This window comes from Galeopterus variegatus, unplaced genomic scaffold (assembly GCF_000696425.1).
Source record: "Galeopterus variegatus unplaced genomic scaffold, G_variegatus-3.0.2 Scaffold1613, whole genome shotgun sequence".
Classification (NCBI taxonomy): Eukaryota; Metazoa; Chordata; class Mammalia; order Dermoptera; family Cynocephalidae; genus Galeopterus; species Galeopterus variegatus.
This window is the reverse complement of record NW_007727724.1, coordinates 33,990-56,997: the sequence shown is the minus strand read 5'-3', so window position 1 is coordinate 56,997 and position 23,008 is coordinate 33,990. Positions and strand designations below refer to the sequence as shown.

General features: G+C 57.5%; 2 protein-coding genes across 3 annotated transcripts in view; both read left to right on the top strand.

Annotated features, from left to right (window-relative positions):
- HTT (huntingtin) overlaps window positions 1-7,784 on the top strand; it is a 118,699-nt gene extending 110,915 nt beyond the window's left edge. For both annotated transcript variants that reach the window (XM_008577971.1, XM_008577972.1), the window contains 4 exons: window positions 260-365; window positions 2,130-2,292; window positions 2,451-2,611; window positions 3,567-7,784. In XM_008577971.1, the coding sequence (XP_008576193.1) occupies window positions 260-365; window positions 2,130-2,292; window positions 2,451-2,611; window positions 3,567-3,780 (644 nt within the window). In that variant the 3' untranslated portion in view covers window positions 3,781-7,784. The remainder of the gene's footprint in view (window positions 1-259; window positions 366-2,129; window positions 2,293-2,450; window positions 2,612-3,566) is intronic.
- Window positions 7,785-10,223: 2,439 nt separating this feature from the next.
- Window positions 10,224-19,688, top strand: MSANTD1 (Myb/SANT-like DNA-binding domain containing 1). The gene is made up of 7 exons (XM_008577974.1): window positions 10,224-10,252; window positions 10,390-10,473; window positions 10,580-10,777; window positions 12,704-12,901; window positions 13,044-13,433; window positions 17,329-17,604; window positions 19,448-19,688. The coding sequence occupies exons 1-7, from the start codon at window positions 10,224-10,226 to the stop codon at window positions 19,686-19,688; spliced, it is 1,416 nt and encodes a 471-aa protein (XP_008576196.1).
- Window positions 19,689-23,008: the final 3,320 nt, after the last annotated feature.

Genomic DNA, 23,008 nt, shown 5'->3' with positions numbered 1-23,008 from the left:
AAGCCAGCCCTGTCACTTGGTGAGAGATTCTGGAGCTGAGGGCATCTCACTGCGCAGCTATCAGAACCCTGCCTCTGGCACTGCATCCCATGTGGCTGGGCCACAGGAGCTGGGCTGGGTCCTGGGCTAGCAGGGGGCGCCTGTCATATGCTTGCATATCATCTCTAGGAACTCAAACTCGTGTGTTCAAGGCACCATCTGTAGAGCCTGTTGGGTTCTACAGATTATGTAACCTTTGTACTAAATGCTTTTGTTTCAGGAAAGGAGAAAATCAGTCCGGGTAGAGCCTCGGACCCTAACCCTGCAGCCCCAGACAGCGAGTCAGTGATTGTTGCCATGGAGCGGGTGTCTGTGCTTTTCGACAGGTGAGAAGCAAGTCCCTCCCCTCAGCCACTAACTGCCCTGCTGCAGCTATGGCTGGGAGCGCTGCCCTTGCGTGCTGCTTGTGCTTTTCACGCTGTGTGGTTCCACCGACGTTTCCCCACCACCCCTGACAGTGGCGGACCTGGCTCCAGGCTCCTTGGACCCCATCACTCAAGTATGGTGTTGACCGACTCCAAGGTCATCCCAGGAGCTTGCCCCTCTCTCCTGAAGTCCAGGGAGACAGTCCCCAGAGGTTTGGTGTTGTAACACGGGCACATGAATGATTCGGTTGGAAGGCGGGCATGCTGCCTCCTTGGTGATTAAAGCGTACATTCCCTCTCGCTGCCTTTCATGAGAGAGGGTCCCATGGTGCAAGCCGGCGCCTGCCCTCGCCATCAAGGGCTGTAGGAGGGAGTGCACAACCCCCCGAGCAGTGTTAGGAACGGCGTGAGGAGGAGCAAGGGTGAAGACAGGCCAACAAGAGCATCTCCGCAAGCCGTGTGGTCGGTGCTCACCCTTCCAGCCTCCTACCTGCGTGCGTTTTTGTTCAGAATTGGCTTCACTTGTGTGTTCTGGAAAATGGGTTAGGTGCCTCGTCACGCTTTTTTTCTGAGGACAAGTCCACATGTTTTGTTCTTGGGCCTCAGTCCCAGCGACCTGATGCGTCTGTGGCCTCCCCCGCACTGTGATCTGCAGTCACTCCAGCTAATGGGCAGCCACTGCTCAGAGGGACTTGGCCTGTGTCACTCTGGCCAGATGAGATGTCTGCGCAGCTGAGCATGGCTGCTCTGTTTCTGTGTGGACTGTTACAGTGAGCCTTTGTAGTCGTCCTTCCAGGGCACACACCTTCCCTGAGTGCCACCCGTGCTGGGCACTCAGTGGCAGCTGCACACACGAAGGTGGCATGGCTAAGTCCCTGTCCTTGTGGAGCTTATGGTCCAGTGCTGGGGACATAGACATTCCAGTGAGTGCACTATAGGCACTCAGCTTGGCCATGTACCCGGCACCATGGGAGGCACTGGAGGAAGTGGCAGAAGTAGCTCTCGATGGAGGGTCCTGGCACTGCCGGGTGAGCGGGATGAGCAGGCCTGGCTTGGGGAAGTGTGATTCAGTGTCTGGCTCATGGCCAGCTTCTCAGGTGACATGCTGTCAGCTGTGCACTAACAGGGTAGTCATGTGGCGGCCGTCTTTTAGCATCGAAGAGGATCCTCTCAGGCGAATTACAGGATCTGTTGAGACAGAAATCGACAGTAGCGCAGATGGGGTCCAGCTTGTATAAAAAGAAAGAAGTCAGAATACATTGTGTCAAGGTTCATGAAGCATTTTGATGTGGAATGAAAGAAGTCAATACATTGTGTCAAGGTTCATGAAGCATTTTGATGTGGAATGAAAACACAATGAGGACAGTTCTCTTTGTTGTGACTTTTTAAATCTCTTCTGTGACATCACCCGAACTGTTTCTGCTTATTCCCTCACATGGCTTTCAAACCCTTCTTTGGCTCCTTGTCCCCCGGGTGGGGAGCCCTGCGTGGCAGGTGGCATGTCGCTGGTGAGGTGGGCAATGGAGAGCTGGGGCTTTGCCTTCTTGCTTTCAAAGTTCATACTGAAGCTGCCCAGCTCTGACTCTTACCTGGACAATGTGTGAAGGTCAAGGACACCTCCAGCCCTGGTTCCACATCAGCATTTCCCAGCCAAGGCTCTCCCGGGCAGGGCTGAGGAGCTGTGGGGAGCCAGGGGAGGCTCTGACCCATGTCCCCTCTTTCTAGGATCAGGAAAGGGTTTCCCTGTGAAGCCAGGGTGGTGGCAAGGATCCTGCCTCAGTTTTTAGATGACTTCTTCCCACCCCAGGATGTCATGAACAAGGTCATTGGGGAGTTTCTGTCCAACCAGCAGCCATACCCCCAGTTCATGGCCACTGTCGTGTACAAGGTAAGGGTATCTGCTTTGGGGCAGGGGAGGTGGGGTCAGCCCCAGATGGCCCAGGAGGTTTGCCAGTAGGACCACATTCCTCAAGCGGTCCTTGACCCCGGTGTGGCTCCCCTCTCCTCCCATGCCCATGCCTGATGCTCAGGCTCTTGTTCCCTCAGGTTTTCCAGACTCTGCACAGCACTGGGCAGTCATCCATGGTCCGGGACTGGGTCATGCTCTCCCTCTCCAACTTCACGCAGAGGACCCCGGTCGCCATGGCCACGTGGAGCCTCTCCTGCTTCTTTGTCAGCGCCTCCACCAGCCCGTGGGTTTCAGCCATGTATCCTTCCTGTGTCCCTGAGCGCCAGCCGGGCCCCCTTTCCACCGCACCTTGCAGAGTCTTCTGTCAACATCTAGGATCATGTTTTGTGTTCAAGGTTTTGAAATGTAACCTTTGCAAAACCCCTGCAGATGTCAGGGTGATATTTGCCTCAGCTCCAAGGGAGTAAAATGTTGACGGGGATACAGATAACACAATGTCCAGCCTTTTGCTGACCAAGCTGTCCAGAAGGGCTGGCACGGGTGGGAGGGTTGCAGCTGACGTGCTGCCCTCCACAGGGAGAGCTGGAGGCACGGGCAGCTCGGGCAAGTGTCTGGTCTCTGTGGATGCCCCATCCACTCACGTGCTCCAAGCAGCCGGGCTCTTCCCAGTGCTGATTCTCATTAGCTTTGCCATTGGGCCTCCATCACCCTCCTGGGGAACAGCTTAATTCAGGATCCAGTCCCCGCCCCAAAAATGCTGGCTGCCAGGAGTGCCTCTTTTGGCAGCCTTTCCCTGAGACAGACCACAAGAGCCTCCGAGCAGCGCGGTTGTCCTTGCGCCGACAGCACGGTCTTACCCAGCGTGCCTGGGAAGGCCCGGGGAGGCAGGGCCACGGCCCTGCCCTCACCGTGCCCAAGCAGAGCTAGCAGGAGCACCGGCTGCCAGTGCTGCCCGGGAGCCAGGCCAGGTAAGTGCTGTGGAGCGGAGCCTGCCAGCAAGTGCCCTGTCTGGGGGCTCCCGATCCCTCAGCCACCTCTTCCCATCCCATCCCCACCCTGCTAGGCCTCCACCCAGGAGAGGGCTGTAGGAGGAGCTGGAGGCAGCTGGTGCGGTCCAGGCCACCCCATGCTGCTGTGGTCACTTCAACCTTCCCTGGGCGGTGTACGGGCCTGTGTCAGGAAAGGAACTCCCGGCGAGGAAGGTGGGAAAGTTCCCCTCACTTGCCAGTGTTCTCCCTTAACTTCTCCGCCAGCCTTCCGCACGTTATCAGCAGGATGGGCAAGCTGGAGCAGGTGGACGTGAACCTTTTCTGCCTGGTTGCCACAGACTTTTACAGACACCAGATAGAGGAGGAGCTCGACCGCAGGGCCTTCCAGTCTGTGTTTGAGGTGGTTGCAGTGCCAGGAAGCCCGTACCACCGGCTGCTGACTTGTTTGCGAAATGTCCACAAGGTTACCACCTGCTGAGTGCCCGAGGTGGGAGAGGCCAGGAGGAAGTGGTGGTTGGGGCCGGAGCCTCCAGGAGCCTGCGCCTCCAGGAGCCTGCGCCAGGCCAGCTCAGTCACTGCAGGCTTCCGCTCATGTCACACAGGCAGCCCAGCAGTGTGTGGGTTTTTGCCACGTGGCAGAAGTGTTCCTGCAGCAAGCTGGTTGTGCAGGGGACATAGGAGTGTTGCTGGGGGAAAGCTGAGCCCTTAGAGAGCAGGAGCTACGGTATGGCTGGCCTTCACGCTGCAGCCAGGGGCAGCACCCACTGACAAGGCGTTTCTTTCTCCCAATGTTCACCTTTTGGTTGTCACCAGGTTGCAGCTGCCCTTGCGTCTGGGACAGAAGTCCTCATTCTTGCAGGCTGGCCATTGGCTCCTCTGCTACCCCAAAGGTAGATCACGTCGCTCACAGGCTTTGAGAGCACGCCCCGTGTCTCCCAGTGGTGTGCTCCCCGCACTCTCTGTCTGCACGCACAGACACTGCGGCGGGTGCCAGGCTGGAGGCTGGGAGTGCCAGACACCCAGCGCCACCCCCCTTTCTCTGTTTTCTTCTCAGGATTCAAAATTTAATTATATCAGTAAAGAGATTAATTTTAATGTAATTCTTCTATGCCCGTGTAAAGTATGTGAACGGCAAGGCCTGTGCTGCATGAGACAGCGTCTGTGGAGGTGGACAGGGGCCCCTCCGGCCACTGTTCCCTCTGCCATAGAGACTTGCAAACCCTTCTTAACACCCGGTGACGTTTCTGTTGCCCAAGTCCCCCTTTTTTACTCATTCCCGTTTAGTGAGATTGTGGAGAGGGGGTGGTGTTCCAGCATCCACAGCAGGAATTCTCCCTGGGACCCCACTCTGAGGAGGGTGAGGAGGGGGTGTAGGAGGCCATGCTCACCTGCAGCACCCTCCTTCTCAGCACCGACAGCTTGCACATTCTCTGCCCACCAGTAGGGGCAGCGGCTTCCCTGCTCGTTAGCTGACAAGACCACCCACCTGGCCATGAGCTACCTCTGTTGTATCCAGAGATGTTGACTCTGACATCCTCCAGTTCTGGTCCCAGGCTGGCCCTGGGCTGTGGTCTGCCCTAGGAGCTGGTGGCTGGGGTTGGGACCTGCCATCCCCATGGTCTCCTCTGCATGTCGGGTCCAGACAGCTCCAAGGTTGTCACTGAGCTGCATGGAGCCTGAGCACCTCTTGGGTGAGAGCAAAGTTTGGTGTCTTGTTAGCTGTTAGACCCCAACACCTCTTCTGCTCCGTTCCCAGCTCTCATCTATACACTGCGCCTCCTTTCAGCTCAGGACAGTGCATATCTGTGCCCACCAGAGCCCCTGTGGTGGGGGGGATCTGAGGGGCAGGAATGAAATGGGTAGGTGGGAGGGGACAGTGACTTGGCCTAAGATAGCTCCACACCCCTGTCAGCTGCCGCTCCCACCCCTAGGCCCTGGGTTCTGGACCAGCCTCCTGCTTCCAGGCCTAAAGCAGCCCGGTGGTTAAAAATGAAGATGCGCCCCGGGTGGGAGGGCTGCTCTTGTCTCAGGCCCAACCTGGGAGCTCTGCTTGCTGCGTGACCGTGAGCCCCTGAGGCTGGCCTGGCTCGTTCAGTGACTGTCATACTGGTCAGTTTGTTCCTGACAGTCAATGTTTTAGGTACTTGACATGGTAAATGGAGATGATTTTGGAGCTATTTTCCAGAATCTGGAAAGGAGGAGAATCTTTTGGTACATCAAGTTAACCTCACATCCGTCTGAGCAGGTGCTACCTTGAGACCCCAGAGCTTCCTCTGTCCCTGTCCTGCTGTGGCATTTGGAGGGGAGCTGCGATGCCACTGCCCACAAGCTGGAGGGGAGGTTGCAGGCCGCTGCGAGGCTTTCCCTGGCAGCTCCCTGCAGAGGCCTCCCGTACCAGGACCGGCTCTCCCTGGTGTCAGGCACAGCACGAATGGTAGAAATGGATCCGATTTTTGAGGAGGACCTTAAGGGAAGCTACTGAATTTTAACTAAGAGAAGTAAGAAAGTTACCTTCTCCTTACTGGTTTTGGTCTCCCATTTCTCATCCTGCCTTTTCCCGTGGAAAGCCTATTAGAAATGTTTGTGGATGGTGGGAAAGTTCTCAGAGCTTGTTGCTGCCCCTGCCCCAGGTTATTTCAACAGCTCTGAGACAGGCATATCATAGGCAGGAGGCTGTTCCTGGTTAGATGTTTACATTTGTAAGAAATAACACTGTGAATGTAAGAATTGGAGCCATTCCCTTTAGAGTTCATATCACTGGGCTCGACATAGAGTTTAATTGGCCTTGTTTATCATGTGATCTACAGTAGTCAGTTCTTAGCATGGGGCTCAGAACCCAGCTCTGGTGATAGGTGGCAACCCAACGACCTACCTGTGCACTTTAGAGATGAATATGAGTTCATTAGTAAAATTACTTTACCCATGCCTAAGTCTACATGTATGTACACATATATGCATCTATAATTTTATGTACACACACACACATCTCAAGATAAACATGCAAGGCCTCCGAGAATGCCCGCGTCTGTTCTTCCTAGAAGTTGACTTTTCTTAGACCGGCATGTAAAGTTGGCTGTGTGACTCGGACATCTCAGAGTGGGACTCTATAAAAAACAGGGCTCATTGCTCATTGAAGTCCCATGGAGAAAGTAGTCCACCATATATCAACTGTCTGCAGAAGGAATTAAGACTTTGTTAAGTTCCTAAAAATCTGTGGCAAGCACCAATCATATTATCAATCCAGATTTTATCAAAAATGTCATTAATTTGGTTGTCGAGTTTTTTGGGGAAGGCCAGGGGTTGGGGGTTTTGTTTCTCTGCTGGTGATGTCAGGAAAGGTTTTAATGAAACCAGGGTAGAATTGTTCGGCAATGCACTTAACGCGTGTCTCTTCTCCCAGGACGTGCCTCCCTCCCACTGCTGGCCCCGGCTGAGGTGCGGGGGTGACTTTCCAACTGCCAAGTGCCCTTTGTTACTGTTCTCTCATTTTTGTCAGCACGTGTACCTTTTCAGGAGGAGAGAGTGAAGCTGAAACACCTCCAGACACCCAGAACGTAGCATCAGAGAAGGCTCTGTGCCGCAAAGGGACGCCCTCCCCCCACCCCACCCCACCCCCCGCCTCATCTACGGGCCCTCTCAGAGCAGCAGCTCCTGGTGGGCTGAGCCGAGCCCTGCTGGCACGCTCTGGAGGGTGGGTCTCACACACAGCAGTAGCTCAGTTCATGGCCATTGTGCACATGGGGCACCCCCTCCCCACTGCAGGGGCAGAGTGAGTATGGGTCTGTGTGTTTGGGGCAGCGGAATTAGTTTCCTCGTGCTACCTGTGAGCATCTTTCCTAGTGAATGTCCTCACTCAGGGCTTTGTCCTGCCTCCCTCTGCGGTGAGTGCCCAGGACCATAGTTGCTGGCTGGGGTGGACTTGGAGCTGTCCTCTGATGGAACAACATGTGGGAACAGGGAGAAAGACCTCGAGAGCCACTGAGGCTAGGGGGAGAGCTCAAGGTGGCTCAGACAAGAAGACTGTTCCTCACTGGGCCTGCTGCTGCTGCAGGGGAGGGGGGACCTGCTCAGACAGCCATGTGACAACTGAAGGCGACCTAGAGGGTTCCTGGGCCACTCTTCCCTCGTGTGCCTGTCACGCTTTAATGCAGTCAGAGGAACCCCTCCCCTCAAGTGGTTCGGGAGCAGAGTCTCCTGCAGACTGGGTGTGGACCGTAGCCATCATGGACCTGCCTGCAGTATTTCTGTTCTGACCTACATGGGCTTCGCTGCTCTGTGCTGTGGGCAGAGTGGATGTTGGCAGGAGTTGGAGCTCTGCTGGGAGCCAGCAGGGCTGTGATGGGAGAGTCCCGGAGCCCCAGCCCTGACCTGATGGTCCACTTCCAAGAAGAGAGGGAAAGACTGATGTGAGATGTATATTTAAAATTTTTAAGCTGCTCCAAACATTGTACATCCAAATTAAAGGAAAAATCAAACCATCTATTGCTGCTGTGCAAGGCTTACTTTGTTTATTGAGAACCTAGCCCCTACTGAGCTGGTGTCTGAGGAGACAGTCTGCAGCTCTTCCTGGGGTGGGGGTTGTGCGTGGGGGCACACCAGCTAATGTCTGGCACCGAGGGGGGTCCCCTGGGCAGCTGTGAGCAGGCACAAGCCCTGTATTGGGAGCCACAGACGAAAAAGTGGTCCCAAGCCCCCACCTAGCTGGGTGCTTCCTGCCAGGGTGTCACCTGCAAATGGTCTTCCTGCCCAGCAGATGTGGTTGCCAGAGCTCTAATGATTCAGTGACGTTGGAAGCTGGTTACATAGAGGCTTCAGGGTTTGAGCCCTTAATTTCTGCTTCTACATTTGGCCCAGGACCTAGGAGGGGTGAGAAGGGCTGGCACAGAGGTGAGAGCTGTGCCCTCATGCTACCAGGGCCCCACTGCCCCCTTCCATCTCCTTGGCCGTCGGCACCCCATGCCCCTGGTTCCCATAATAACTGGTCTGGGCCAGTGTGCCTGCAGAGCCTGCCCCCGTCCATCTTAGCCCACAGGTTTTTCTTGTCTGAAATACCACCTCCTCCAAGAAGTCTTCTCTGCTCAGCTCAACGGGGGTGCCTTCCTAGCTCTGGCTGATCCCCTCCTCTGGAGCCTGGTGGTTGGGGGTGTAGGAATCCTGGGGTCCAGATATTTTACTCACCAGTCTACATAAACAAAAACCCTGGGCTGTGGGTTTCTCCAGGGCAGGGTACTTGGTGAATGTTTGCTGAAGTCCCATCTAGTTCTGGCTGATTGGTGGGAGCCATCCCCCCTTCTCTGTGGGTGGTGCCGGGGAGGTCCCGTTGGCTGAGGTGGCATGGCCATGTGTGGGGCCTTCTTGGGGTTCTGCGGCAGCTCGTGCCACCTGCACTCCTGCTGCATGGGGTCCCCTTTCTCTGAACAGGGGTAGTGAGCACTCGGCGGGAGGGCCTGATGGTCAGGCCCAACCAGGTTAGGTTCTGCCTCAGATGCTCTAAGCGTTCAGTGGGGGCGAGTCGCCTGAGTTGCTTCCGTTCCCTCTATCTGTCTCCTCATCAGTGACACAACCCCAGAGCCCCAAAATTCTGGTCACTTCAGGAAGACAGCACTCCTTTCTCCTTGGTCTAGGTGTGCAGAGCCAGGCCCTTGGCACACCTGAGCACACCAAGTATGGCTGGTATTTCCTGAAAGGGAAGGGGCCCAATCGCGTGGGAGCAAGTGGCAAGCCTCCCCAGTGCGCCTGTCTGCCACAGCCGTCCACCAGTGTGTCCTGAGCACCTCACCCAAGGAGTCGCGACGAGGCTCAGAGCTGCAGGATTTAGGGTCCCTCCCTGCCCTGCTGGGGACTTGTGCTCTGTGCCTTCAATGGTAATGGTTTCTAGCTGCAGCTGGCTTCGTTCCAAAAGGATTTTGAAGCAATTTCCCAGGTGTGGAGTTATAATATTTGTTAACAAGCACGAGTCAGGTGAGGGAAGTAGCCAGGGCGAGGTGGGCACCAGGTGGCTCCAGGTCGGGACTGGACATAATGTGATGCAGCCACCCCTGGACAGGAAGCCCCTGCTTGGTCAGTGTGGGGGTGACCTCAGGGCAGCCTGGCATAGGGCCAGAGGAACGAGGCAATCTGCGACCCCCAGGACCCGTAGTTTAGGCGTCATGGGCACAGAGGTGGACCTGGCCTCGTGGAGTCACCAAGACTCCTGGGAAATGCTGAGCACCTCCTGCAGTGCCGAGGGCTCTGCAGCCTGGTCCCCCATCTGATTAGATGGCTCATCCTCACCTGCCGGATTCTCGCCCTGTCATGGTCATGTCCTCCAGAGGCACTGCAGGCGGGGTCAAGGCTTTCCCCACCCTCGCGGGGGACAGAGGAGGCCGCTGGCCAGGCTGCCACTTGTCATGGCCCAGGGGGTGTTTAAGCCATGGGTGGACCCAGGGGAGCCATCGGGTCAAGGCTAGGGCTGCCCCCTGAGGCAGAGGGCTGACAGTGAAGGGTCTGGGTCCCTGCTGACATGGGGAAAGGGTGACAGTGCCCACAGCCCCCTTCCCTCCGCTCTGCGGCAACAGGCCAATGCTGAGGTGGGTTGAGACCCCCCTCCTAGCCCTCAATCCACTGGCCACACCCCTCCCCTCCTGGCTCTCATTGCTCCTCAGCCCTGCTCGAAGCCCCAACTCCTGGGTCCTGCCGCCTCCCCCAGGACTGCACCCCACGCTCCCCAAGCCTCCCTGCCTTCCAAACCCCGAGTTCTGCCAGTTTCTCCTGCCTGTTATCACAGGCTCAGTTCTCAGCTGCCTGCTTCCGGGAGGTGCTTGGTGTCCCTGGGGGCATACCACTTCCTGCTCTGGGCTTCCCTTGGCAGAGCCCTGCTGTCCCCATCCATGGTCAGTCCTGGTTTACTGCTGGCCTGCCAGGCTGGGCAGAGCAGCCACCATGAATGCCGAGTGGAAAGAGAGTGTCAGGTGAGCCAGCCTCGTTATTGCAGGGGAGACCACCCTAGAGAACACGGCCTCACCTGAGCACGGCAGGACCAGGCCTGGGTCCCCGGGTTTTCCCAAGCCACTCCAGCAGAGGCCTGACCTGCCCCTTCTCCCTGCAGGTGCTGCTGGTGCCCAGACCCGGGCCCTCTGCCTCCCGAGCCACGGCCACTGAGGGTCCCAGCAGGCCATGCAGCTGTGCCAAGGTAGGAGCTCCTCCCCAGCAGAGGACAGACACGGGCCCTTGGAGGGGCAGTGGGATGCTTGGCCCTGCCCTCCCCCTGCCTGCCTGCTTCTTTCTTGTCCCTGGAGACCCAAAGTGAGAGTGCTGCTTCAGGAAGTGCTCCAGAACTCGCCCTGTCCAGGCGATCCTGGTGGGGCAGAGCCTGAGATGGCTGGACTCAAGTCCTTTACCCTCCCTTCCCAGAACTGCCGCCATGAGGGCAGCATGGGCATGGGGCAGCTCCCTGCTAGGCTGGGCTCCTGCCGCCCTGTGCTACAAGAGCCCAGGCAAGCAGGGGGTGTAGATGCCCCCTCTAGAGCTGTCTGGTTGCAGGGCCTTGAGCACCAGTAGTGGTGCCTGCTGGCCAGCAGCTGCCCCTTCAGCCAGGACAGCGTGCCAGGCTCTGCACTCTCCTGAAGCTCCAAGGCAGATCCACGGAAGGAAGTGGGGGCAGCACGTAATGTCATGTGGCCTCCCCAGACTGTAACCCCCTCTTGGCCAGTACCATGCTGGGTGACTTAATAGTCATGCAGCCAGGTCCTGTTGTTCCGTTGTAGAGGTAAGGAGGCTGAGGCTGCGGGTAGGCGGGACCACAGCCACATGCTGAGTGGGCAGAACTGCGATTCAAAACCCACCTGATGCAGGTTGTGCTCTGCCTTCCTTCCCCTTGGAGCCCTGCATCTGCCGCTGTGCTGGGAGACACTGAGTCAGTTCGCCTCTGCCCTTAGAGTCAAAGCCGGGGAAGGGACAGTGGGCAGGTCCCTGACCTCACTCAGGAGGGTCAAGCCCTGTGCCTTGCAGAGCGGAGGTCTTCCTGGAGGAGGTGGGCCTTCTAGTCACTAACTGATTCTGCAGACGCTCCTGAGAGCTTTCTGGGCCGGCCCCCAGACCCTGCACTGGCACTAGGGGGCAGCAGCAAGCCGGCTTGGCCAAGGCCTGACCCTGGCAGTGAGTGGGGAGAATTTGGAAGCCCCTCCTGGGTGCCCCTGCAGGAGGAGGGCAACGGTGGTGAGCCTTCCTGGGGGCACCACACAGCCAGGCAGTAGGGATGGTGTCCCCGGGTCCCTAGATGGCCCCCCGAGGCTTAGAGAGGATGGGGCTGGACACATCACAGGGGACTGATGGTAGGGCCTGGCCTTGACCCAGGAGCCTGGTGAAGGGATACAGAGGCCCCTCTGAGTTTCCAGCAAACTCTTGGGGCTGTCCACCGGTCCCCCACTGCCCTCCCAGTGCACTCCCCACTCTGACTGCAGGGACAGAGCAGCTCCAGGCCAGCCCTCCCCGTGTCCCCATAGGGGGCCATGTTCTCCAGCTTCACCCCTGTCCTGTCCTCCCCTGAGAGCCTCAGCCAGTGAGCCTTTGCCACCCCGCCCCCCACGGTCTTCACAGAGGACATCAGGGGCACTGGCAGACGTGACAGACCCCTCACACCCCAGGCTCAGCTCCTCCTGTCCTGGGCAGCCCAGGCCTGACCTGGACACCAGACCTGGCTGGACACCGTGTCCACGCAGCATGCCTTGCACAGGCGCCTGGGCTTCTTGGAGTCTTGTCTGATTTTTACCTTTTACATGTTGGATGTTGATGCCTGGAGGTGGCACCTTCTCCCTGCTGGCATCACAGGCCCCACCAAGCCTGGACTCCTGCCCTCAGCTATTCTTAGGCTGAGGTCCCCTGGCCAGACCTGCAGAGAAGAGACCTACTCCCCAGCTGGGCCCTCGAACACACGTTTCCTCCCTGTGTGCTCTGACGGTGCCTGCCCCGCTGCCCTTGCCGGGCCTGCTTCTTCCCAGGGAGTGCCATTGGCCTTTTCCTGGTTTACCTGGCCCATCCCTCTTCATCCGTTGGGACAGAGCTTGCCTTCACCATGGGTGCTGTCCCCGGCTGGTGGTGCTGGAGGTCAGCATTCATGCTCCCTTGCTGCACCATTGGGCAGGGCCTGGCTCTGACCACCTGGGGTTTCCAGTGTCTGCCCCACCCAAGGCTCGGGGTTCTTGGTGGAACAAGCAAAGAGCAGATGGCATGAGAGGAAGGTGCGGCCCAGCTCTGTGCTGACAAGGCTGCTGGCCCTCCAGACCTCAGGTAAGCCTGGCAGGGTGAGGGTCCCACAGCCAAGGACCCCGCCAGGGCCAATGGCCACTTGTCCAAGTCAGTGTTGGAAGCATTGGTCTCCCTGTCTCCCTGTCCTCTCTCTGTTTCCCCCACCCCCATCTCAGGCTCTCCCGAGCCCCCTGGGCCCTCAGCCTGCATGAGCTGGGTGGGGCTGAGGTGGGGGCTGCTGCCTGTATCCCACCCATAGGGGGCCTGGCTGGTGTGGTTTGCGTGCCTCTCCGCGTGGCCGGTGAGGCCTGGGAGGCAGGGCTGAGCCCGTGGCCGGGTCTGGGCCAGCCCGCCCACTGCAGTATTGATGGCCCGTCAGTGCGGCCCTGATTCCTGTGCTTTCAGTTAAAAGGTTTCTGTTGTTGTAGCTTATGCAGTTGCTCTGTTGCTATGGAAACGTGACATCAAAATGACGTTTCCCGTTTAAAAGCTTTTAACTAAATTCCTGCCTGTCAGATGTAGGCCCCATTTTGAGCGTGGAGCTGCCTTCAAGCGAGCAGACCAGCCAGTGGCCGCCTCCCATCCATGGTGCGTGGGGCCAGGCCCGGGGCCTCACCTGAGCACGATCTTTAACCCCACAGGTGCCTCTAGCATGGCAGCGGCCGAAGTGCCCGGCTATGTTGTGTCCCCACAAGCGGAGAAGCATCGACGGGCCCGCAACTGGACGGACGCCGAGATGCGCGGCCTCATGCTTGTCTGGGAGGAGTTCTTCGACGAGCTCAAGCAGACCAAGCGCAATGCCAAGGTGTACGAGAAGATGGCCAGCAAGCTCTTTGAGATGACCGGGGAGCGCCGGCTGGGCGAGGAGATCAAGATCAAAATCACCAACATGACCTTCCAGTACAGGTAGGCGCCTCAGTGGCCTCCATGAGCCAGGACCGATGGGCGGCCTTCCCGAGAACTGCCGGGAAGGGCATGTGGTTCCTGGGGTGCATGGCCCACCTCTGGATCCCCTCTGGCTTTGTGGGGGCAGAGCCCAATGGTGAGATAGGGCCTACAGAAATTACTTGTGTAGGGCCGGCCCGGTGGCGCACTGCTACAGTGCACCGCTTGGGAAGTGTGGCGGCGCTCCCGCTGAGGGTTCGGATCCCACATACAGACCGGCCGCTCACTGGCTGAGCGAGGGGCGGGAGCAACACCGAGGGTTGCGATCCCGTGGCCGGTCCTGGTCCGGTGTGGGCGCAACACTGAGGGTTGCGATCCGTTGCTGGTCACGAAAAAAGACAAAAAGGAAAAAAAAAAAAAGAAAAGAAATTACTTGTGTAGTCTCCCACTGGGAAGGTGGAGAAACTGAGGCCCATCAAGGGCAGGAAACTGGCTGAAGAGCTGGAGGGGTGGCAGGGTTGGTGCTGGGCCACGGCCAGCACGGCTCTGAGGACACATGTTAGACCTCTGCTCTGTACACCAAGATGTTTCAGAGATTGGGCACCCCATGCAGGCAGCATCGACCTGACTTCCACTCCTGCCACCCACAGTTGGGAGACAGATTGGCCACCAGCTGGGCCTGGCTCTTCTGTCTCCACCACCACAGCCCCCGAGCTCAGGAGGGGTGGTAGGATCCTGCTGTACAGGTGGGAAAATTGAGGCCAGAGGCAAGAAGGTGGCTTGGCTCCCAGGCCTGCTGGTCCTGTCTGGTCCTGAGGCCCTGTGACTTCCAGCATCATCTGAGCCCCCAGCCTAGGGTTGGGGGGAGAGGCACTTAGACCTGACATCAGGGACCCCCAGAGTGCCCAGGATGGTGTCCAACTCATGGGCAGGGGCTTGTTTGTGGGAGGAAGAGGTGGAGCTCAGGCCTGGCCCCCACCTCTGCCTCCACTGCGCCCAGGTTGGCCCCTGCCTTGGCAGCCTGAGGGGAGCCTGGAGGGAAGTGCTGAGCCAGAGGCGGGTGCCCAGGAGGAGAGGGCATGGGGCCCCGGCCCATTTGGAGAGGATCACGGGCAGGGGTCACATGCGTGGGGTGAAGGTCACAGGTGTGGGGTGAAGGTCACAGGCATGAGGAGGGTTGCAGGTGGGGCAAGGGTCTTGTGTGGGCTAAAGGTCATGGTGTGGAGTGAAGGTCATGGGCGTGAGGAGGGCCTCATGTGGGGCAAGGGTCGCAGCAGGAGCTGGAAGCTGGGAGGGGCGAGAGCACCTAGCCCTGTGAGTGTCCTGGGTGAGTCTGGGCCTCAGTGTCCCAGGATGGGAGGGGCCGTCCCACAGGATGCTGGGTGCAGACCAGGACCTGTGAGCACCTGAGCCACACTGTGGGAGAGAGGACCTTCACTCGTCCCCAGCAAGGCAGGAGGGGAGCCCAGCCCTGGAGGCACGGGCCATCTCTGGGGGAGCCATGCAACCTGAACAGATCACAAGGCCACGGAGGCTCTGTTTTCAGTTGCTGTTTTTATGACCCTTGAAGGAATGGGTCCAGAGCTTGGCTCTGTCCAGAGGCCTGTTTCTGACCCACAGTCCTGGCCCCAGCCAGGCCCAAGAGCCAGAACTGAGGCAGCCGCTCAGGGTCTGCAGCGTCAGAGTTGCTGAGCATACGTGATGTCACATGAGTGCCACGGCTCCTGATGGGAGGGGTGAGGGGCAAGTAGCCCCCGCAGCCCCCACTCAGGGGCCTGCTAGGGAGGGGGCTCCAAGGGTGGCAGAGGCGGGCTGGCTGTTTCGCCGGCCTCCCCTCTGACTGGGGAATTTGTGGGCCATGCCTCCCTCGCTGCTCTGCTCAGCATCTGGCTGGTTCATCCATTATTTATCCCGAAAGCCTCTCTCCAAGTCCCAGGGGAGGGGTCCGTCTCCATTCCTGGAGGCCTGGGAGATGAGGGCGCTGTGGGTGGGCACTTCACAGTCACGAGGTGCTTGCACACCCGGCTTCTATGGCACCTCTGTCAGCCTTGCTCACCAAGGGGGAGACTGAGGCCCAGGGCAGCAGAGGGGCTTGCTTGAGGCCACACAGTCCTTAATAGGCCAAAGCTTGGCTGGGTGACTGGTCTTTATCTACCCCACCCTGTCGCCTCCCTGTAGCAGAGGCTGTTCTTATTTTTTTACAAGAGCTCTTTATATATTAAAGTTGTCAGGCTAAGGAAGTCTAAAAGGGTGGCTGGTTTCTGTGGAGCCTGGTTTGTTGGAACACCATGCGGGGACCTCGCAAGCTGGGGATTGGCCTTTCCTCAATTCTCCAAGGAGTGGGCTGGCTTTAGTGGGGCAGAAAGAGAGCTGGAGCCTCTGAGAGGGCTGGAAAGAAATCTGGGGTGGAGGTAGTACAGTCACCAGGCATAAACCCTTCCTCTGTGTGGCAACTGCACAGCCCTGGCCTCCCAGGGTGGATCCATGGTGCATCCCACAGCCAGGAATACAGGGCAGCCTGTGCACTACCCTGTGCAACCTGTCCCCGGCTCTCTGCTGAGGACATGGCACCAGTGGGGTGAGCCCCTGGGCCCTTAACCCTGCTCCCAGAGGCTGCCACCTCCTGCTGTGGCTGTCCACCACTTGCTGCCCAGCAGCAGCCCCCCCGCCCCATCTGGTTTTGCCTGTTTGCTGGGGGTGACATTTGGACAGCTAGCTCATTATCTCCAGTGACCAGTGGCCACACCCTGGTGGGGAGCCCCATGCAGGAGACAGGAGACATCAGCTCTGAGGATGTGGGCTGGTCCTGTGGTCCGGCCTCAGGCGCTCTAGCTCCAAGGCCTCCCCACATCAGACAAGCATTGGCAGTGGAGGGGGGCTATAAGCTGGAGTCTAGGGGAGCCCCAGTCCTCAGGAGGTACCAGGTCTGATGGGGCAGAGATTCTTCTGACCCAGATGCCCTGGGGCCCTCTGTCCCCAGCCTCACCTCCCAGAGGACAGCTGAGGACCAGGGGAGGCCCAGGCAAGGCAGGACCTATCTGCAGGAGGGCATGGGATGCAGGGCCTGAGAGGGGCTTGGGCCCACTGTGGGCAGAGCTGCCCTGTACAGACCCTTGGCCTGGGGGGCTGAGTGGTTATGGGATGTCAGGCAATGTGGGCAGGCTGCAGTTTCTGGCACTGGGTCCAGGGTCCTGCTTGGGGTGATGGGAACCACAGCAGCACCACCAGGTTAGGACCCCGATGTGACTTCCCACTGGGTTCAGCTAAGAATGATACTGGAGCCTGGCTGCTGTTTGCACGGGCTGGGTATTGTTTTATTAAACTGCCCTACAGCTCTGTGAGGAGCTTACTTTGATCATCCCTATTTTGATACGAAAATGGAGGCTCAGAGAGGTTAATGAACCTGCCCAAGGTCACACAGCCAAGTGGTGAAGACCAGTTACAGACTCCGAGCTATGGACACTGAAGCTGTGCTCTAACTCCTGTGGTTCTCTCCCCTTGAGGTGTCCTCTCTAGGAAAACGTGATTATTATATTACAGTATCTTATTACTGTATTTGTATACATATATCTTATCACAATATCTTATTATTGCTGGTTAACTTATTTAAAAAGCAGTATTTGTTCATTGCAGAGAGTTTAGAAACTACAGAAAAGCAAAGAGAAAAACAGTAGGAATCAGCCCCAGGTCCTAGCATTTGCAAATAGACTTATTAATGTCTAAGGCCACATATGTCCTGAAGACTGACTTCTAAGTCCAGTGTCACCCTGACCCTGGAGTTTGACCGATGTTCTGGGGAGGCCTGTGCTGGCTGAGTGGCTCCTGCCTGTGCCAGAGTGGCCCTCCCTGGGGTCAGGGGGACGGGGCTGGGCCCTGCTCTGTTTCTCACCCTTGGCTCTTGTGTCTCTCGTTTCAGGAAATTAAAATGCATGACAGATAGCGAGTCCGTCCCGCCTGACTGGCCCTATTACCTAGCCATTGATAGGATTCTGGCCAAGGTCCCCGAGTCCTGTGATGGCAAACTGCCGGATGGCCAGCAACCGGGGCCCTCCACATCCCAGACCGAGGCGTCCCTGTCGCCGTCCGCTAAGTCCACCCCTCTGTACTTACCATATACCCAGTGCTCCTACGAAGGCCGCTCCGAGGACGACCGCTCCGGCAGCTCCTCCAGCTTACTGTCCCTTAAGTTCAGGTAGTGTGCTCGCTCTTTCGTCCTGCCCTAGGCCTGGCCTGACCCCACCCCCAAGCGGGGGCAGGACCCCAGCCCTCCGGAGAAAGGGGCTGGAGCAGCGAGGGGTGGCAGTGTCCTCCGCCATCCTGGCTGCCTGCACAAGCCATGGTGGCACAGGAGCCTCCAGGGCCAGGCTGGCCTCAGACCAGTGAGGGCTTCAGTGTGGACAGGCTGGGTGTGTCTCCTGGCTCCATCACTTCTAGCTGCATGGCAAGTTCCTTGACCTCTCTGGCCTCAGTCTCCCCTATAAAATGGGGATAAATTGGTGCCTTCCTCAGAGGGTGTTTGGGGGCATCACAGGAGAGAAGACATGGCACAGGGCCAGGCACACAGAGGGAGCCCAAGCCCTTGCCCCAGGTGTGCCCTCCCTGCCTGCCCTCACCCCCAGCAGGCCCTGCCCGGGGTCCCCCGCCCCTGTGCCCTTGTGGGCTGCAGCCGGTCCTCTCAGCACTGGGAGGTGTCTTGAGCTGAGCCTCTGGAGCGTCCTCGTGACCTTGCGCTGGGCATGCCCCACGCCCGCTGCTGTGCACCACACATCAAACCACACCTGTGCTGGCCACGCGACCGTGCTTGTGAGGGACCCATACAGCAGCCAGGAGCCAGAGAGCATGCAGTAGAGACACCCTGTAGCATGGGGGCTGGGAACCCAGAGAAGGTGCTTCCGAGGAGGGGCACTCAGGGTGGGCTTCAAGGTAAAATAGGAGTCGGTCAGTTGGAGAAGAGAAGAGGAAGAATGTGGATTTGAGTCACGGCCGCTCCCCGGCAGCCCCGTCTTCAAGTCTGTCTGATGCAAGGTGGGGTGAGGAGGGTCCTCGATGCAGGGGCAGCTGCTTGATTCACACAGCGCCCTTCCCTGGGGGTGTTTGATTAAGGACCACACACAAAAACACCTTTGCTAACGGCCAGACCAAATTAGCAGGGAGGCCTGAGACTTATGGCCAATTGTTCCCCGTGCATTGAGCCTGGTTTCTAGACTCCCAGCTGCCCAGGGTATTGCACAGGGCTGGGAGGTGGGGACGGCTCTCCCAGCCCCAAGGTTGGCTTGTCACTCCTTTGCTCAGAGCACAGAGTATGGGCTGGGGGATGGGCAGGCACCAGGGCAGGGCCTTGCCTCCAGCAGGGGATGGTTAGACCAGGGATGCCTGCCACCCCAATAGGAGAGCCCTTGGAATGGCTACAGGGCTGTTCTACCTGCTTCTACCACAGGTTCAAGGCCCTGGGGAGGTAGCATAGGCCTTTTATAGAACCTGACCCCCACTAGGTGCCTGCCCTCTTGCCTCCTACACAAGGAGTGCTGGCCCCATCTCCAGGCTGCTGGGCCAGGCCCTTCCTTATGGACCTCAGTTTCCCCATCTGCCCAAGGCCAGCTGGGACTGGTGGTCTCTGGCTTCCCTGTGGGAGTGCCATGCATGGCCCACATCCCTCCCACCAGCCTCCATCTCACCCTGCGGGTGGCCTCTCCACCCTTGAGCCCCCAACTGGGCCTGGCCCTTGCTTGCCCAGCTCTGTGGATGGCAGGGTATGTCCCTCTGCCCCTTCCCCAGACTGCAGGGGCTGGGTTACCCTGTGACCCCAAGTCATTGGGGTCCCCTGCTAGTCCCAAAGGATGGCAGTGCCTGTGCCCATGATGCTGTCCCACTGTCCTGGGTAGGTGGGTTCTGGCCTCCTCTCCACACATGAACTGTGAGAACCTGAATGAGTAGCCTGACTCTCTGGGTCCTCAGTGTCCCCATTTGCCCAGTGGGGAGGTGGGGAGGGTCAGGCTGTGTGGTCAGCAGGTCCACAGCCAGCGTTGTCCCTGCAGGTCGGAGGCACGGCCCGTGAAGAAGCGCAAGGTGCAGAGCTGCCACTTCCAGAGGAAGAAGCTGCGGCTGCTGGGAGCCATGCTGCAGGAGCAGCGCAAGCTGAGCCGCGCCACAGAGGAGGCCTGCCGCGAGGTGCGCCGCGTGCTGGACCAGCAGCACATCCTGCAGGTGCAGAGCCTGCAGCTGCAGGAGCGCATGATGAGCCTGCTTGAGAAGATCATTGCCAAGTCCAGCGTCTAGGCTGGCCGGCCGGCGGCTGGCGGTGCAACTCAGGCCCAGCTGGGCACGGTGGCCCCGCCCCGCCCAGGGAGGGTCCCAGAGAGAGGGGACGGCCTTCAGCCAGGCCTCGGGTGGGCTGCTCCTGGGCGGGGATGTCCTTTCCGAGGGGCTTTTCGAGGACCCCACAGGCACTGGGAGACCATGAGACTCAGTCTCTAGCATTAACACCCTTCCTCGGACACAGGCCAGAGACTGCAGGGTCACTCACAGTAAGAACATCATAGAATCTGCTCTCCAGTATAGTCACTATGAATGACACTTGAAATGGCTCCTGGTAGTAAATGTGTACTGTTTTCGTTATTGCCTGGAAGCAGAGATCACTTTCACTGGCTTGGAGGGGATGCACCAGGCTGATCTGTCTTGGACACAAATGGACATAAGTTAGGGGCACACTGGCCCCGTGGTGGGCTCTGCCATAAGGGGAGACTGTCGTGTCTCCCTCACTGGGTCTGCTGGGTCTCCTGCCACGCAAATAGCCTCTGACACCCACTGGAAACCCCAGAGAGCCTGTGTTGCCTTTTATCCATCTCTGCGTAGAATATCCATCTCTCTACTGCCTCTTTCGTGATACCACCAACGAAAGTCATGGCACTGGCTCTTGAGCACGGCCCATTAACCTTCAGGCCCTGGAACTGTTGCGGGGGTTGAGAACAAGGCCCTGCCTTGCAGAGCGCACGCTACTGCAGGGGACAAGCAGCCAGTAGAGAAGCCACAGCAGGTTGTGACAAGAGCTGGAGGAAAGAGCCAGCCCACACAGAGCGGGAAGAGCAGCTCACGTGGGGAGCAGCCACTGCAGACGCTCAGAGGCAGGAGGACGCCCAAGCAGGCCCTGGGAGTGCAAGTAGGCCGTGCGGGCTGCGGCCAGGCCACGGGTCCATACGGCCTGCAGGAGGAGTTGTGGTGGTTTCCACGCTTGTTAGGAGTGTTCGGGCCACTGCCCATCTGGATCTGACTCCCAGGGGGAGGTGACAAGCTAGGGGTGGAGGTGGCCACACTGCAAGCCTACAACACTGCACCTGCCCAATGGAAAAACTCTTTCTAGAAGCTCCTTGGCTGAACTCTCCATCAATCATGTTGGCGGGGACTTGGGCTTCTGGGCACCCTGGCTGCAAAAGAGGCTGGGACCAGCTGTGTTCGATTCATCCTGGAACTAAGCAAGTCACTGCCCAAATGGAACAAGGTTCTGTGGTGGTGGTGGTGGGGGGGGCAGCAGGTGAGCGACACAGCTTGATTCGTGGTCCAGAAGAGCTCCCCAGCTGCCAGGTGAGCAGACCTTTGGGGATAGGAGCAGGAGCAAAGGTCCCGCCGGGTGCTGCTGCAGTCCTCCTGGTGTGAGACCACCAGCCCACCTGACTCTCCAGGGGGCTGCAGGGTCAGCCAGGTGAGGAAGTGACCAGGGGCTCTGCCCCGTGGCTGGGAAGAGCTGCATGCAACTGGCTCTTGCGAGCCAGTGAGTGCTGGCTCTAGCTCCCTGCTGAAGAACAGAGGGTAGCCCTGGAAAGATGGAAGATCTAGGGATGTCTAGTGTTGGAGCCCCAAGTTCTGACAGCTGCCCTGACTAAGTCTAGCTCAGGTACTCATCTGCCTTTCAGACATGACATCACCCCAACAATTTGTTTAACAGATGCACTGGGCTCCTGCTAGGTGCCTGTGCTGCCCTAGATGGTGGAGACCCAGCCGTGGCACACAGTGACCTGCCCAAGTGCACCTTCCCTGGCCTCTGCCCACAGAGGGTGGCTAACGACTCACGTGGGGCTAGCCATGGGGGGGTTCTAGGCCTCCCGACATGGTTCAGTTCCAAGCCTTCGGGAGGAAATGGTACCTGAGTGTGCTGGAGGCCAACCGCTGAGCGCACTTGCTCCCAGACTCACGGCCATGATGCCAGGCACTGCCCACCCCTTTCCACTGGCTGGAGCATAATCATTTAAGGTCAGGAGAAACACAGCATTGAAACCACGTGGGGGTGGCACCTTTCATAACAGTGTATCATCACCAACTTTCCAGTTTCTTTAGATGTTGGTCCATTAAGGAGAAAAAAAATGACTATGTCAGTAAATGCTAAAATATTTGATGAGATTTGGCAAAAACAGCACGTTAACACTGAAAACTAAAGTTAGGATCGATGCAAATGTGCTTGGTTTCACCATTATTATTTAATGCTGTTTCGGTGTTTATAGCTAATGCATTAAGATAAGTAAACACATAAGCAGGATAAGGGATGAAATGAAGAAATTAAAATTACTTTTACTTTCAGATAATTTTTTTGTATAATCAGAAAACCGAATATACAAAAGATCAAGAGCTCTTTAAACTGGCTTAAACCTGTTGCAAGTGAGAAGGAAGAAATATTTGTGATTAAAAACAGTAGAGGGCTGGCTGGTTCACTTACCTGGGAAAAGTGTGACGTCGGTAACACCAAGGTAACACAGGGTTCGGATCCCTGTACCTGCCAGCTGCCAAAAAATAAAGAAAAGAAAAACAGTGGAATATCTGGGAATGAATTTAACAAGAAAAGCATAGGACCTACATGCAGAAAACTACACAGTCTTCTTAAGGAATCTAAAACAGGACGTGAGCGTGCAGGGAAACAGCATACTTCCAAAAGCTCCAAAATAAATAAAATGTCATCCTTTTGTTTATGTCATTCCCACTATACTCTCAGTAACATTGCATTTTTTGTTTTGTAATGGACGAAACTATGTTTAAATTCATGTGAAAAAATAATGGGGCCACAGGTCCAAGGCCCATCTGTGTGAGAAGTCAGGGCAGCCTCAGGGGAGCCAGGGGACCGCAAGCAGACCACGCGAGGACCCCACCTCACGCTCAGGAGACCAAGTGGAGTGGGCCGTCGGGGCGGAACGTGCACGTTGCTCGTGGGGACATGAACTGATCCAGCCACTGCAAGGAGCATCTTGGCTTGACCTCCTCATGCTGAAGAAATGCACGCTCTGCAGCTCAGCAGCAACTCCTGCGTGTGCGTCGCCTGGGGCAGCAGCTCTCACGTGAGGTCTCAGGACCCCTGAACACTCTTGAATAGGACTGAAGACGCCAGACGGCTCTTGCTCTGTGGCTTCTAACTACCAATATCAATACCTACTAGAATACTTTATTAGAAATTAGACCTGAGGCATTCGAAGAATACTCATCTCAAAATAACAATAAACCCATTGCGTGGTAGCATAGATAACAGCTGTGTGACAAGTATATTTTCCAAAACAAAGAGTTTTTAGCAAGAAGAGTGACATTGTCTTGCATCTTTGTACGTCTCTGGCTTAAGAGAA

Bases quoted from the DNA above. Each gene is read 5' to 3' on its own strand.
- MSANTD1 (XM_008577974.1), top strand. From the start codon at position 10,224: ATGAATGCCGAGTGGAAAGAGAGTGTCAG. The intron at 10,474-10,579 runs GTAGGAGCTCCT...TTGTCCCTGGAG, and splicing joins GGCCATGCAGCTGTGCCAAG to ACCCAAAGTGAGAGTGCTGC. The intron at 13,434-17,328 runs GTAGGCGCCTCA...CTCTCGTTTCAG, and splicing joins AACATGACCTTCCAGTACAG to GAAATTAAAATGCATGACAG.